We start from the raw sequence: 13,149 nt of genomic DNA, 5'->3' as shown, positions 1-13,149 counted from the left end.
CTGCTTATTTAACTTATATGCAGAGTACATCATGAGAAACGCTGGGCTGGAAGAAGCACAAGCTGGAATCAAGATTGCCGGGAGAAATATCAATAACCTCAGATATGCAGATGACACCACCCTTATGGCAGAAAGTGAAGAGGGACTAAAAAGCCTCTTGATGAAAGTGAAAGAGGAGAGTGAAAAAGTTGGCTTAAAGCTCAACATTCAGAAAACTAAGATAATGGCATCCGGTCCCATCACTTCATGGCAAATAGATGGGGAAACAGTGGAAACAGTGTCAGACTTTATATTTTGGGCTCCCAAATCACTGCAGATGGTGAGTGCAGCATAAAATTAAAAGATGCTTACTCCTTGGAAGGAAAGTTATGACCAACCTAGGTAGTATATTCAAAAGCAGAGACATTACTTTGCCGACTAAGGTCCATCTAGTCAAGGCTACGGTTTTTCCTGTGGTCATGTATGGATGTGAGAGTTGGACTGTGAAGAAGGCTGAACGCCGAAGAATTGATGCTTTTGAAGTGTGGTGTTGGAGAAGACTCTTGAGAGTCCCTTGGACTGCAAGGAGATCCAACCAGTCCATTCTGAAGGAGATCAGCCCTGGGATTTCTTTGGAAGGAATGATGCTAAAGCTGAAACTCCAGTACTTTGGCCACCTCATGCGAAGAGTTGACTCATTGGAAAAGACTCTGATGCGGGGAGTGACTGGGGGCAGGAGAAGAAGGGGATGACTGAGGATGAGATGGCTGGATGGCATCACGGACTCGATGGAAGTGAGTCTAAGTGAACTCCGGGAGATGGTGATGGACAGGGAGGCCTGGCGTGCTACGATTCATGGGGTCGCAAAGACTCGGACACGACTGAGCGACTGGACTGAACGGAAAGTCCTTAATAAGCCTGAAGATTCTCTCCCTTCCACCCTCCAATATATCCTCTACCAATGTCCTTCAGGCTCACTGGTTAAATCACTTAGTAATTGGGTTATTATCAGCATGCTACTTAACCCCTCTGAGATATAATTTTCCTGTCTTAATATAGGCATAGTAATAGCTATCTTATGGTGATTATGATGAAAATAAAATAATAATTATAGTAATAATGATCAAAATGAATTTTTAAAGTTAGGCTTACACAGTACTGATTACATGCCAGATATTGTTCTAAGTGACTTTCATATATTAACTTATAAAATCTTCCTAATAATCCCATAAAGATGATTATTATTATTTGCATTTGGGGGCAAAGAAAATGAGGCACAGGAAGTTAGATAATTTCCCAAGGTCACACACGTTGGATATATCAATATTACAATTTAAACCCAGGCAGTCTAACTATAGACTCTACATACTTAACTATAACAACATGAGATAGTAAAATATAAAATGTCTGGTATATGCTAAGTGTCTAAAGAACACTGTTTCATCCTCTTCCATTGTAAAAACTGCTTTTTTACAGCAGTTAAAGACAAACTTGAGAGGAAGGGGACAAGTGAAAATGAATAAAACATGCCTTAGCAAATCTCATATCACAATGTGAATAAAGAGACATATATGTACTTTTTTCATATTCAATTTTCCAAGATTGTTATAAAAAGAAATAGGGATACAAAAGACAAATATTTCTAAAATTAAATATTATAAATCAAAACCTGGACTAAGTGCTATAGCAATGAGAGTACTCTTTACTCTCCAGTGTTACAGCAAAATAGCAAGGGTGAGACACAGTTTTAAACAATGAAAGTCTGCTGCTGCTGCCGCTAAGTCACATCAGTCATGTCCGACTCTGTGAGACCCCACAGACGGCAGCCCACCAGGCTCTTCCATCCCTGGGATTCTCCAGGCAAGAACACTGGAGTGGGTTGCCATTTCCTTCTCCAATGCATGAAAGTGAAAAGTGAAAGTGAAGTCGCTCAGTCGTGTCCGACTCTTCGCAACCCCATGGACTGTAGCCTACCAGGCTCCTCTGTCCGTGGGATTTCCCAGGCAAGAGTACTGGAGTAGGGTGCCATTGCCTTCTCCAAATGAAAGACTAATTTTACTTAAATCTGGAATATATGACCTTACTAACCATGTTGTATATGTGACAGAGTTCACAGACATTTAAAGCCTTCATTTGAATGTCTGTGCTCAGTCACTCAGTGATGTCCTACTCTGAGATCACATGGACTATAGCCCGACAGGCTCCTCTGTCCATGGAATTCTCCAGACAAGAATATTAGAGTGGGTAGCCATTCCCTTCTCCAAGTGATCTTCCCAACCCAGGGATCGAAGCCCAATCTCCCACATTGCAAGCAGATTCTTTATCATCTGAGCCATTGAGGAGGCCTTGGAATTTTTTTTTTTTAATATGAGCTTTGATCTTATCATCAACATAAGATAAAGAAGTGCCAACTTAATTTCTTCCCTTTCAGAAATACTTGCAAAATTAATCTTAGAATTCAATGTTAAGACTTTGAAGTGAAAATTTACCTCGCTTATTAGGATGGGAAGAAGATAGACCGTCTATTGCATAGGACATCTCAGCATCCTTTGCTTCTGTGAGCTGCTCTTTCAGCATTTCCAGCTGTTAAAAATCAAATAAGAAAATTATTAGTCTTTAATAACAACAATACTGTTTTCTGTGAAAGAAGAAAGAGCAAGAAAAGGAGGAAGAAGATGGACAAAAGGAAGTAGGAAAAAGCAACAGAAAAGGAAACAAAAGTAATAAAAAAATAAAAATAATTAAACAGAAAAATAAAAGGAAACCTGCATTTAGAAAACTGACTCAACAGACAATCAGGAACAAGCAGGTTTATGGTGAAGGAAGTCAAGTCTCAGTGTTCATTAATGGGAAGCCTGGAAACACAGCCTGTGTAACTGGACCTGATTTGATGTCACCCAAAATGACCAGTCCTTTTCAAGGAGATTCAAAGACTTTATGTGTATGTTCGAATTTCCTGAAATATTTGTCCTTCCTAGTGGGAAAGAAGTATTTTGAGACCCTAAGGTTTCCATCCGGAGTGTAAGCCAAGTTGATCTTTAGCAAGATCACTGATTGCCTAAACCCTGGAGATCTAACTCTATTCAAACAGAATTCAGCTTGAGCTACTGCATGTATCCGTGTCCTAGCTGCTAATAATTGACAGGGCATACTTCTCTCTCACAGCCACAAGGTTTATATGATAATGAATTTGCATGCAGTGTGTTTGAAAGAGTTAATAAATAATCTAATGCAATGATTTTCCAATTTTCCTCATAGAAAAAAGTTGGGGGATAAGGTTGCTAAGGGGTTCCCTGTACCGAGGCCAAGACAGGTAAGAATGCAGCACTTCAGTCCCTCTCCTCCCAAACTAGCTGCTTCAAGCAGAACAGCTCCACTTTTATATGTTTCATTTACTGGGAACACATACAATTTTGTTTGGAAAAAAATATTTCCACTTTGAAAAGTAATAATAGCTTTTGAAAACCACCAATCTAATTATAGCCTCTTATTTTAGAGATGAGGAGATTTAGATCCAGAGAATTTTAATTCTTCCATGGTCTCCTAGGTAATTGGAGAGCTGGATCTAAAATCCAGATTTCTAGACATTTTATCCCATGATCACTTCAGTTACAGTTTTGTCTTGTTTTCCTTTTCTTTTTTTAGTAGAATTTGATTGTTTTTCCTAGTGAATTACTTCACTCTTTTTCTAGCAAGAATAATAGTTTTAAAATATAGAATTAATAATTTTAAAAACTACTGTTTCAAAAGAAATTATCTTATAATAATTATGAAAATTAAGATTTCATGTGTTTCACATTCTCACCTGGTTAGGTTCCTCCAATTTGTTAGCCAGTTCTATATCTGCAAGACACATTTGTCATATGAAAAATGTACATTGCAAGTAATATTTAATTCACTTCAGGTCACACATTCAGAAAGACAAGGCATTTTTTTGTATGATTTGAGATCACCCATGTATCTCTAATATAAAGCCCCAAACATTTTTTCAGTGTCTGTAACGTTGAAATATAATCAGTACTATAATGAGCAAGCATCTAATTTCTATAATAAATACAGAGTTTTCTTAAATAGGGACTTTTCATAGTTCTAATAAGGACTACTATTTAGAAGTAAATTTTTACACTGGCATGGGGACATTCTCATGAAAAAATATTAAGTAGAAAAAAACGCAGGCCACAAATCTTATCTGCAAAATTTAATCAAGAGGGAAATTTCCCAAAATACTAATAGTAATCTCTCTGGGTTTTACAATATGAGTACAGATTTTTCTTTTTATAATCACGTTCAATTTCCTCAATGAAACATCTTATTTCTAATTTTTAAATCCTGTATTTTTAAGTATTTATTAAGACATTCTTCTAACCAGTGCCCTGTCCCATGAATAGACAGTTTTTTTAGAACAGACGTTTTCTGAGAGAGCACTACATTATATTGTCACGCTGTCTCTCAGGTTAGACCTGCTAAATTTCTGACAATATCTATCATTTCTTGGAGACCAATCTGATGCATAATTGTAAATCAGATTATCCTGTACTTCAAAGGAAAAAAGCCTTGGTGGAGCCTAAATTTCTCAATGGTTTCTACTCCAGTCATTTCCCAAATTGAAAGAATCTGATTGCAAAAAAAAGTGCCACAAAACCACAGTTAATCTGAGAAATTTCTAGTGGAAACCTATTTCAAAACATTTAATAATACCCTGGAAGCATTTAGTAAAAGCAAATATTAACTGTACCTGTGGAGAGTAACATAGATGAGAGGGAAAAGTAGAAGTAAAAACAATTGTTTTGTAACTCAACAGTTACTAATCCCATTAGAATACTCTAATTGAACAAAATAAGATTTTAATGTTTTTTAATAATGCCATTGCTTTTAGCATGAATATGAAATAACAGACACTTAAGCCTTCAGTGCAGCTTTAAATTAGTAATTATTACTTTCTTTAATATAAATTAACATGTAGAGAAAACAGGTCAGAAGATGGAATAAATAATGTTTGACTTTATTCTTAACTCACCAATGTTGGAAGATCTTTGGAAGCCAAAGTTTTTATTCAGTAGAGCCAGCAACAGTTCTTCACCGTCTGTATCTTCTTTATCTGGAAGCAATTCATTTCCTGTAATAATTACCTCAGTGTAGTGAAAGCTCTTTTCAGTCTGTGTCACTTGAGTGTCTTTCTGACTAAATAGATTTTACAGGTAACTATTAACATGCACGTGTGCTCAGTTGCTCAGCCATGTCCGATTCTCTGCAACCCCATGGACTACAGTGTAACCCCCTAGGCCCCTCTGTCCATAGAGTTTTCCAGGGAAGAATAATGGAGTGGGTTGTCATTTCCTCCTTCAGAGGATCTTCCTGACCCGTGGATAGAACCTGAGTTGCATCTCCTGCATTGACAGGCAGATTCCTTACCACTGCACAACCTGGAAAGTGTGTATACTTGCCAAAAAAATGTGTACAGAGAGAGATGTGTAATATAAAAAGACAAGCTGTTTTAAAAATCATTGAATGTATATGAACAGTCAAAAAGAGATTGTGAGAAAGAGAAAGAAGCAGAGATGGAGAATATACCTGGAAGTTTACAGTCTAAAATTCACCCGAAATTATTTCTGCCTTAGTAGAATTACAGAAAATTGTACTTTCTATTTTTTCATCTATATTTAAAATTTTTTTCTACTATTGTGTTTAACATAAGAAATATAAATTAAAAGTTGTTTTTAAGATAAAAATATAAAATTTGACTTTGAGATTTTATACACATATAAATATGAGCCATTTTATGTTCTGGGAATTGCCTTGAACCATCCAAGGCAACCTTGTGAAAGTGGTCAGATGATGCCCAGTTTTTCTGTGATCATAGCTTTATATCTTTGTCCATTTACCTCCTAGCCCACTCTCTCAGCACTCTAAAAACAGAAAAATCAACCAAATTTTCCTAAATATTTTGATTCTGGGGTAGAAATCAGGACAATAGACTTTATTCAAGCTATAAAAAATGAAGATTCAACAGGATTGTAATGCAATTAAAATAATAGTGTCTTAGAAACAAAATGAACTTTGTAAGGTGGCCTAAAATAATCACACCTTTATTATATAATTTCTATAGGATCATTCTTCCCTCTGTTTTTCTCCTCATGTTACCAAACCCAGGTCCAGCTGCTGCCACTCAAAAGCCATTTAAAGAGGCCAGCTTAGTAGAAAGGAAACTTTGCTTTATTTTGGATGCCAGCAACCAGGAGGTTTGGGGAGGGCAGAGAGACCTGTCCAATGTCTGACTGCCTCCTGATTGTCAGGGGGCATGAGCTTTAATAGGCTGAAGGAGGGGACTACATGCATAAACATGTCAGCTCTGATAGTCATCTTGAAATTGGTCATCAGTGGTCTGACCAGCGTAATCTTGCTTATTTTAGGTACCGTTAACCTTCAGTTCCAGCATCAGTTTGTTTCAAGTTCTTTAAGGCCAGTTCTCAGAATTGTGGCCGCTTATGTCATGACTACAGTCTGGACGTCAGGTAGTTAATTTCTCCACCTGATATTTCAGTATCTATGAGACAGCTCACAGGATATGGATCAGAATATTAGCTATGGCCCTTGAGAAGGAAGGTCCTTCTAATATAATAAAGGCCCTTGATTATGCTTAAAGACTACATTATTATTATTGGGCTTCCTTTCACTGTTTCCCTTTGTTTCTTCATTTTCTCAGTTCTCCGATTAAACTTATTCTTTGTCTGAAGTTTTTCTACAAAAAAAAAAAAAGGAAGTCTGAGGACATAGGCAAGGGGTTTGGGGGGCAAGGACCATAAGGTCCTCTTCCATTTCAGTCATAATAACTGATATTGTGTGGACAAAAGATAGATTAGTGAGTTTAAAATTTAAAAGTGGGAATATTGAGGCTTCAGCTAGAGAAATTAGAGAAATGGCTCATAATTTAACTAGACTCTTCCTTTAAATTGTCTCCTATTCCCTGTGTCTCCAAAATGTCAATTAATGAACTCACATAACTAAATGGCTAATTAAAGGAATAAACTATTTGCTGAGAAAGACAATAAATGACCTGGGGTAAGTGGCATCATCAAAAGTTTCTACATTGACAAACACATTTATTGTTGCTCAATTTCCTCAATTTTAAAGTTCCTCAATTTCCGTTACTTCATAGGCATAGAAATTATTTGTGAAATTCTGGGGTTCTTTTTGAATAGTTAAAATAATAGACTATCAATGGAACTCTTGCTTAACATCAATTAAACAAAGACCCTCAGGAATAATTTAGTTTAAGAGAAAGATATGACTATGCAATAGTGTAGCAATTTTTATTATAGCTATTTATTAAAATGTTAAATTATAATCTTTAAAATGCTTTCATTGAAAAAATGAGGAACATTGTGTAGCCAGGTGATAATGATTATTTGTTTTAGAAAGAGAACTGTGATAAAAGAAATAGATTCATCACTTCAATTTAGGGAATTTATAAAACTAGAAGAAAGGTAACTAGAAAATATTGCCTTCTGAACCTTTTGTTGGCTTAATTTACAGTCCCCTTCTCTGTGTGTTTAAGTGGAACATTTTTCAAAAGACAAAATTAATGTATTTAGCATTCTTTACCCATTTGGTTTCCAGTGATTACATACTGTCCTCAGTAATTCTTGTCACTACCTTTTAAGAAAACCACCTTTTATAGGATACTCTGAGGAAAAGTTTTTTCAAGAAATTTTTAAAATTTTTTTTATAAAGTAAAACATTAGAAAGATAGAAGAATAGTAGAAAATAAGTCTTTTTTCTCATTTTTATTTTTAATCTTAAAACAGATACTGCTTTAAAAGAAAAAAATGCATGTGCTTTTAATATTTCTGTCTTTAAACTAAAAGTTAGTGTTGATAAAAAACTGTTTGAATAAAAATCTATCCAAGTGCTGATGTCCCTTTGCAAAAAGGATGGCAAAGTTACTCAGAAATGAGAGAGTGATTACTTTTGCAATATACAAGAAAAAAAGAAAAAGACTCATTACTACCTGAGACACTGAAGCTTAAAAGAGGCAGTTGTGTCCTTGCTTGTCATTTGAATGTGATGCTTTTTATGGGATATAGATAAGAAATTTTGCAGAAAGAAACCTGGAACACCCTCAAATCATAATATACCAAAATTCTTTAAATTTCTAGTCATGATATTCACTGCTGTTCATTTCACAGTGGGCAATTTGTCCAGTTTCAGGCTCACGAGGCATGCTTTCATTGTGACCCCTAAGCCAGAGGAAAGCTGGCAGACTGTGTTCTTGGTCTTGGATGGCATCTAACACAGAGAGGATGTGACCCCACCTTTGTGATTTGTCAGTGGACAAATGCTTATTTGAAAACAGTGTGTTAAAAGACTAAAATAAGTCAAACATTTAGTTGCTTTGAAAAATGGTGAGAAGTTTGCTCTAATCCTGGACAATTTAGATTAGAAAATAAACTTCCCAATAACTTGTCTTCTCTATTTACATATAATGAAACAGAGATCAAGGGGTCCCAGAGAGAAACCTTTCCTATATGTTGCCAATGATATATGGACATCAGTGTGTGGTATTCTGGGTCAGAGATGTTATCTATTTGTAATCTTATAAAAAGTTTGAGTTGGATTTTTCTGTATTTCATATACATGATATCAGAAGTTATAATACAGTTACCACTAACATCCTCATTTTGCAGAGTCTTCTGTGAATGACCAGTTGTTTCCTTCCTCACACATTTACACTGTTAAGAACATTGAAAATCCCATTATTTCATAGGAAAAGCAATGAAGGCCTAACAAGTACAATGATTTTGGCTGGCCAAAGACAAAATGTGAGTGCCAGGGATAAAATCCAGATTCTTTCATCCCCAAGCTTGTATTTAGGTCTTGCAGTTAGGCCCCAGGCTTGTATTTGTTTTTCAAAGGGAAAATCCCTATAAATAAATAACAAGGGTTTATGCAATTTTATTTCCACTATCAAAAGAACTGTTCTAATTTTCATTGACTTTTAAAACCTCATTTGAGACAAAACGGTCTACTAAAGTTGGATTAGATCTTAAAGAGGAAACTTAATTCCTTTTCTCAACCCAGAGTCACATAAACAAAATTTATTAAATTCTGTCTTGGTTTCCCTAAGAAAGCAAAAGCAAAGGCTGTCTGTCTCCTTCTTCCTGACAAAGAGGTCAGTTAGATGATAGATTCAAATTGGATGAGATATTAAAGAGCACTATTTTTAGTTACTATTTTTAAATTGTAAAGACATACATAAAAGTGTCAGTGAGGTTAGGTTGTTTGCCTAATAAGTCAGCATTAAATCTGACTCCACTGATTCCCAGATTAAAAGCTATTTCCACTACAGAATCCAATGAAAATTTTTTTTAAAAGATCAAATTCCAATATGACCAGAATAGAAACATTTTCTCTAAATTTCTCATGGTATTTGTAGATGTCAAAAATTACATTATTTCATTTAATATAAGTACCCTAAGTATTTAGAAATCTGATTACACAATGAATAATGTGGTTGTTAACATCCTCCTCCTGAAAGTACTATATAAATTTCCCAATGTATCATTCTCCCCAGATCTCTACATATACAAGTATTGTCTTGATATGTTTTCAGAGTCATTCTCCTTTTATAAGTAGTTTACTAATCATCTCACTGGATGAAACTCTTTTTTTTCCCCTGAAGATGTACTTTTGAAATATGCATTGCGCTGTATTACTGTTTATACATCCCCATCTTTGCTAATGGAATAGAGATAAGAAAAAGATTTCCCTTGGTTAGAGACAAATGCAGTTGAAATTAATTTAGTACCGTGTCAGTTAAAATTAATTAACTTGAGAACAGCATCACAGATTACATTTAATTTAAAACAGCAAGTACTGAAGTGTTGTCTGAAGATTAAATTATATTGATGTTTAAAACATTATTGCCATAATGATAGAAAAATCAAAGCAACGCAAATAGGAGGATAAGGATTATTTACCCACCTGTAGAATTATACATTCATGTGTACATACCTTGAATAAAATATGGCAGTCCGTGCACCGATTCTAAAAAGATCATTACAGATAACAAAGTTAGGAGTCCAAAGCAAAGAGTGGTTGATAAAATCACGTTCATGTTAAAAATCTTCTTCCGTGCTAGCAAAGAAACTGACTATCCTGGTCAAGACGAATATTTCAATGGCTCTGGAATGCTGCAGAGATCACTTTTAAAAGGTGGCAAATGTGCTTCAACTACAAATGATCTGAACAAAGGAAAAAAAAACACCTTATAAAATGTATTGCTCTCTGTCAACATGATTCACTACTTGGAGAAGTGACAAGTTTTGTACTCAATCAATGGCAGGAAGAACCCAATCAATATATCTCATATCTGCCCATTTCACTAAAAGCAAGCATTCTTGTTCATGCACACACACTCAGACACATGCACCTCATAAAGCTAAGACTAGAGAACCTGTCAGTTAGATTTTCATAACAATGAAATGGGAACAATGCCTTTCATTTGGCTAATTTAGAACCCAGTATAGTCTTCTGGATACTGTTATTTGCAACCATCACTTCATTTTTAACCAACCAAACAGATTTGAGCTGGGAAGAGTTCAAATTTGAAATGAATCATAATGGGAACATTAATGTCTTACTCTATCATTTTGCTGCAGCCAACACTTTTAAAAATTAAGACTGACTCTAATTAATTTAAAGTTGGCAAATGTCCCATCAATTACTCTCTTTAATACTTGCTTTAACTGTACTTTTTTTTAAGTAAAAGTCTTTTGGTATATCTATAGTTACAATTTTATGACTGAGATGCAGTAGTGACCTCTGCCCTTGGCATTTACTTTTTCTTCCAAGAGACTTAAGATGTATTTGCTCTAAAACTGTATTAGAGACATGTTCAGCTCATGGTTCCCTAATTTTAAAACAAAAAAAAAAATATTTTTTAATGTAAATAAGGTTATTCTGAACTTTTTTTAAAATTCAGTTATACAGAACAAGGAACCCTGTTTTCACAGGGTTTGCCTTCTAATAAGAGGCTAAATAATTGACTTGTCTTCTCAGATAAGGTTGGGTACTGATGACTTCTTCCTAAACAAAATTGTGTTTGGTTTCTTTCCACAAAGGCTTTTTCAGGATATCTGATACAACTTTCTGAACCTTTTCTTCTGTTATGTTTTAGTTGATGTTGGCAATTTAATGACAAATAATTTCCTTATTCACGACCATCCATTCACTTTGGGAAAAAAACTTACAAAGACCTTTCATTAAATCATTCAATCCTCTCTCCCTAACAATCAAATTATTTTACTAAATCCTTCTCATGAGTGTATAGACAAATTAATTGTTCAAAGAAAAACAAATTTTCGCTATTGACTGTGTTAAGTAAATGAAGTTAGCATGTTTGTTCCTGGAACCGTTACTATGCTGCTGCTGTGGCTTAGTCGCCTCAGTCGTGTCTGACTCTGTGCGACCCTATGGTCTGCAGCCTGGCAGGCTCCACTGTCCCTGTGATTCTCTAGGCAAGAGTACTGGAATGGGTGGCCATGCCCTCCCCCAGAGGATCTTCTTGACCTAAGGATCGAACGTGGGTCTCCTGCTTTGCAGGCAGATTTGTTACTGCTGAGCCACCAGAGAAGCCTGCCATTAAGTAGACACAGTAATAATATATACTGAGGTTATTGTTGCTATTCAGTGAGCAGTCATCTCATGTCACCTGTTCTAAGCACTTCACATACTGTATCTTATTTAATTCCCACCTCAATCCCTCAATAATTATATAATGGTTGTAACATTTCACCTTTTTCGGCAAAGGAAGAAAGTTGTGGAACCAAAAGTGAAACCTAGATCTATCCAACTGCAAAGTCACATTCTTAACCCAAGTTGTCTCTTTCCCATAAATAGGGAAAAACAGATTGTTCCAATAACAGAGACCTGATCTTTAAGAGAGGCTTCCCGGGTAACCTAGTGCTTAAAGAATCCATCTGCAATGTAGGAGACACAGGAGATGAGGGTTCGATGCTTGGGTTGGGAAGATTCCCTAGAGAAGGAAATGGCAACTCACTCCAGTATTCTTGCCTGAGGAATCTCATGGATAGAAGAGCCTGGGGTTTACAGCACATGGGATCACTAAGCGTTGGACACAACTGAAGCGCCTGAGCATGCGCACATGCAGCTTTCAGAAACAACACTTTCACTTCGCATTTTCAAGAGCAATTTTTTAGTCATTTAAGCTGTATTTCAATTACAGCAGATAAATAACATTTTTATTTTGTCAGTAAGGACATTTTAAAGTTATATTTTACAGATAGCTTTAAGATTCACATACATTTTATCTGTTTCTCATGATGAGCAACAGGAAAAGAGCAGACAGGGTCCATATGGTGACTCTAACGCACTTGAATAATCACTTTTTGAATGGGCTTTTTTCCCAGTAAGTAGGAAAATTGAACAATTTCATTCTGACCTCTGCCTGACCCTGTTAGTTCTTGGTAAAATTCCTGACACATCAGTTAAATGACTGAATAAAAGCAGCAGGCAGGAGGAAGGCAAAAGCAGAGACTCTGAAATTCTGACAAATCAGTACATAGATTTTTTTAAGAGTTCAGAATGGCCTTTGTCAAGATTAACTAGAAATGTCTATCCAAATACCTTGAAAAATTTTTTAATTGAGTTATTTGTCTTTTTATTATCAAGTTGTAAGGCTTCTTCATATTCCAGATACTAGTGCCTTATCAGATGTATAATAGGCAAACTTACTTTATATTTGGCAAAACTCCAACTTATCTATTTTTTTTTTAATCTGTCGTTTTGTGTTTTGAGTATTGTATCTAAGAAACCATTGCCTAATACGAAGTCATGGGGTCTTATTTATTTTTTTGAGTTTTGTAGTTCTGCCTCTAACATGTAGGCATTTGACCCATTTTGTATTAAGTTTTGCATATGATGTGAAGAAGGGGTCCAGCTTATTCTTTTACATGTAGATGTTTAGTTGTCCCAGCCCCATTTGTTGAAATTTCCCCATTGAATGATCTCAGCATCATGTCTATATCAATTGACTATGTTATTGTTGTTCAGTCACTAAGCTGTGTCTAACTCTTTGTGAACCCATGGACTGTAGCATGCCAAGCTTCCTTGTCTTTCACTATCTCTCAGAGTTTACTCGAACTCATGACC

The 13,149-nt window shown here is 35.5% G+C and overlaps 1 protein-coding gene across 2 annotated transcripts in view; it reads right to left on the bottom strand.

Annotated features, from left to right (window-relative positions):
• UTS2B (urotensin 2B) overlaps positions 1-10,356 on the bottom strand; it is a 40,434-nt gene extending 30,078 nt beyond the window's left edge. For both annotated transcript variants that reach the window (XM_069557707.1, XM_069557717.1), the window contains exons 1-4: positions 9,991-10,356; positions 4,997-5,095; positions 3,785-3,822; positions 2,469-2,562 (exon numbers count right to left, since the gene is read on the bottom strand). In XM_069557707.1, coding sequence (XP_069413808.1) covers positions 2,469-2,562; positions 3,785-3,822; positions 4,997-5,095; positions 9,991-10,093 — 334 coding nt within the window. In that variant the 5' untranslated portion in view covers positions 10,094-10,356. The remainder of the gene's footprint in view (positions 1-2,468; positions 2,563-3,784; positions 3,823-4,996; positions 5,096-9,990) is intronic.
• Positions 10,357-13,149: the final 2,793 nt, after the last annotated feature.

This window comes from Ovis canadensis, chromosome 1 (genome assembly GCF_042477335.2).
Source record: "Ovis canadensis isolate MfBH-ARS-UI-01 breed Bighorn chromosome 1, ARS-UI_OviCan_v2, whole genome shotgun sequence".
In the NCBI taxonomy this organism is placed as follows: domain Eukaryota; kingdom Metazoa; phylum Chordata; class Mammalia; order Artiodactyla; family Bovidae; genus Ovis; species Ovis canadensis.
This window is presented reverse-complemented; position numbering and strand designations above follow the sequence as displayed.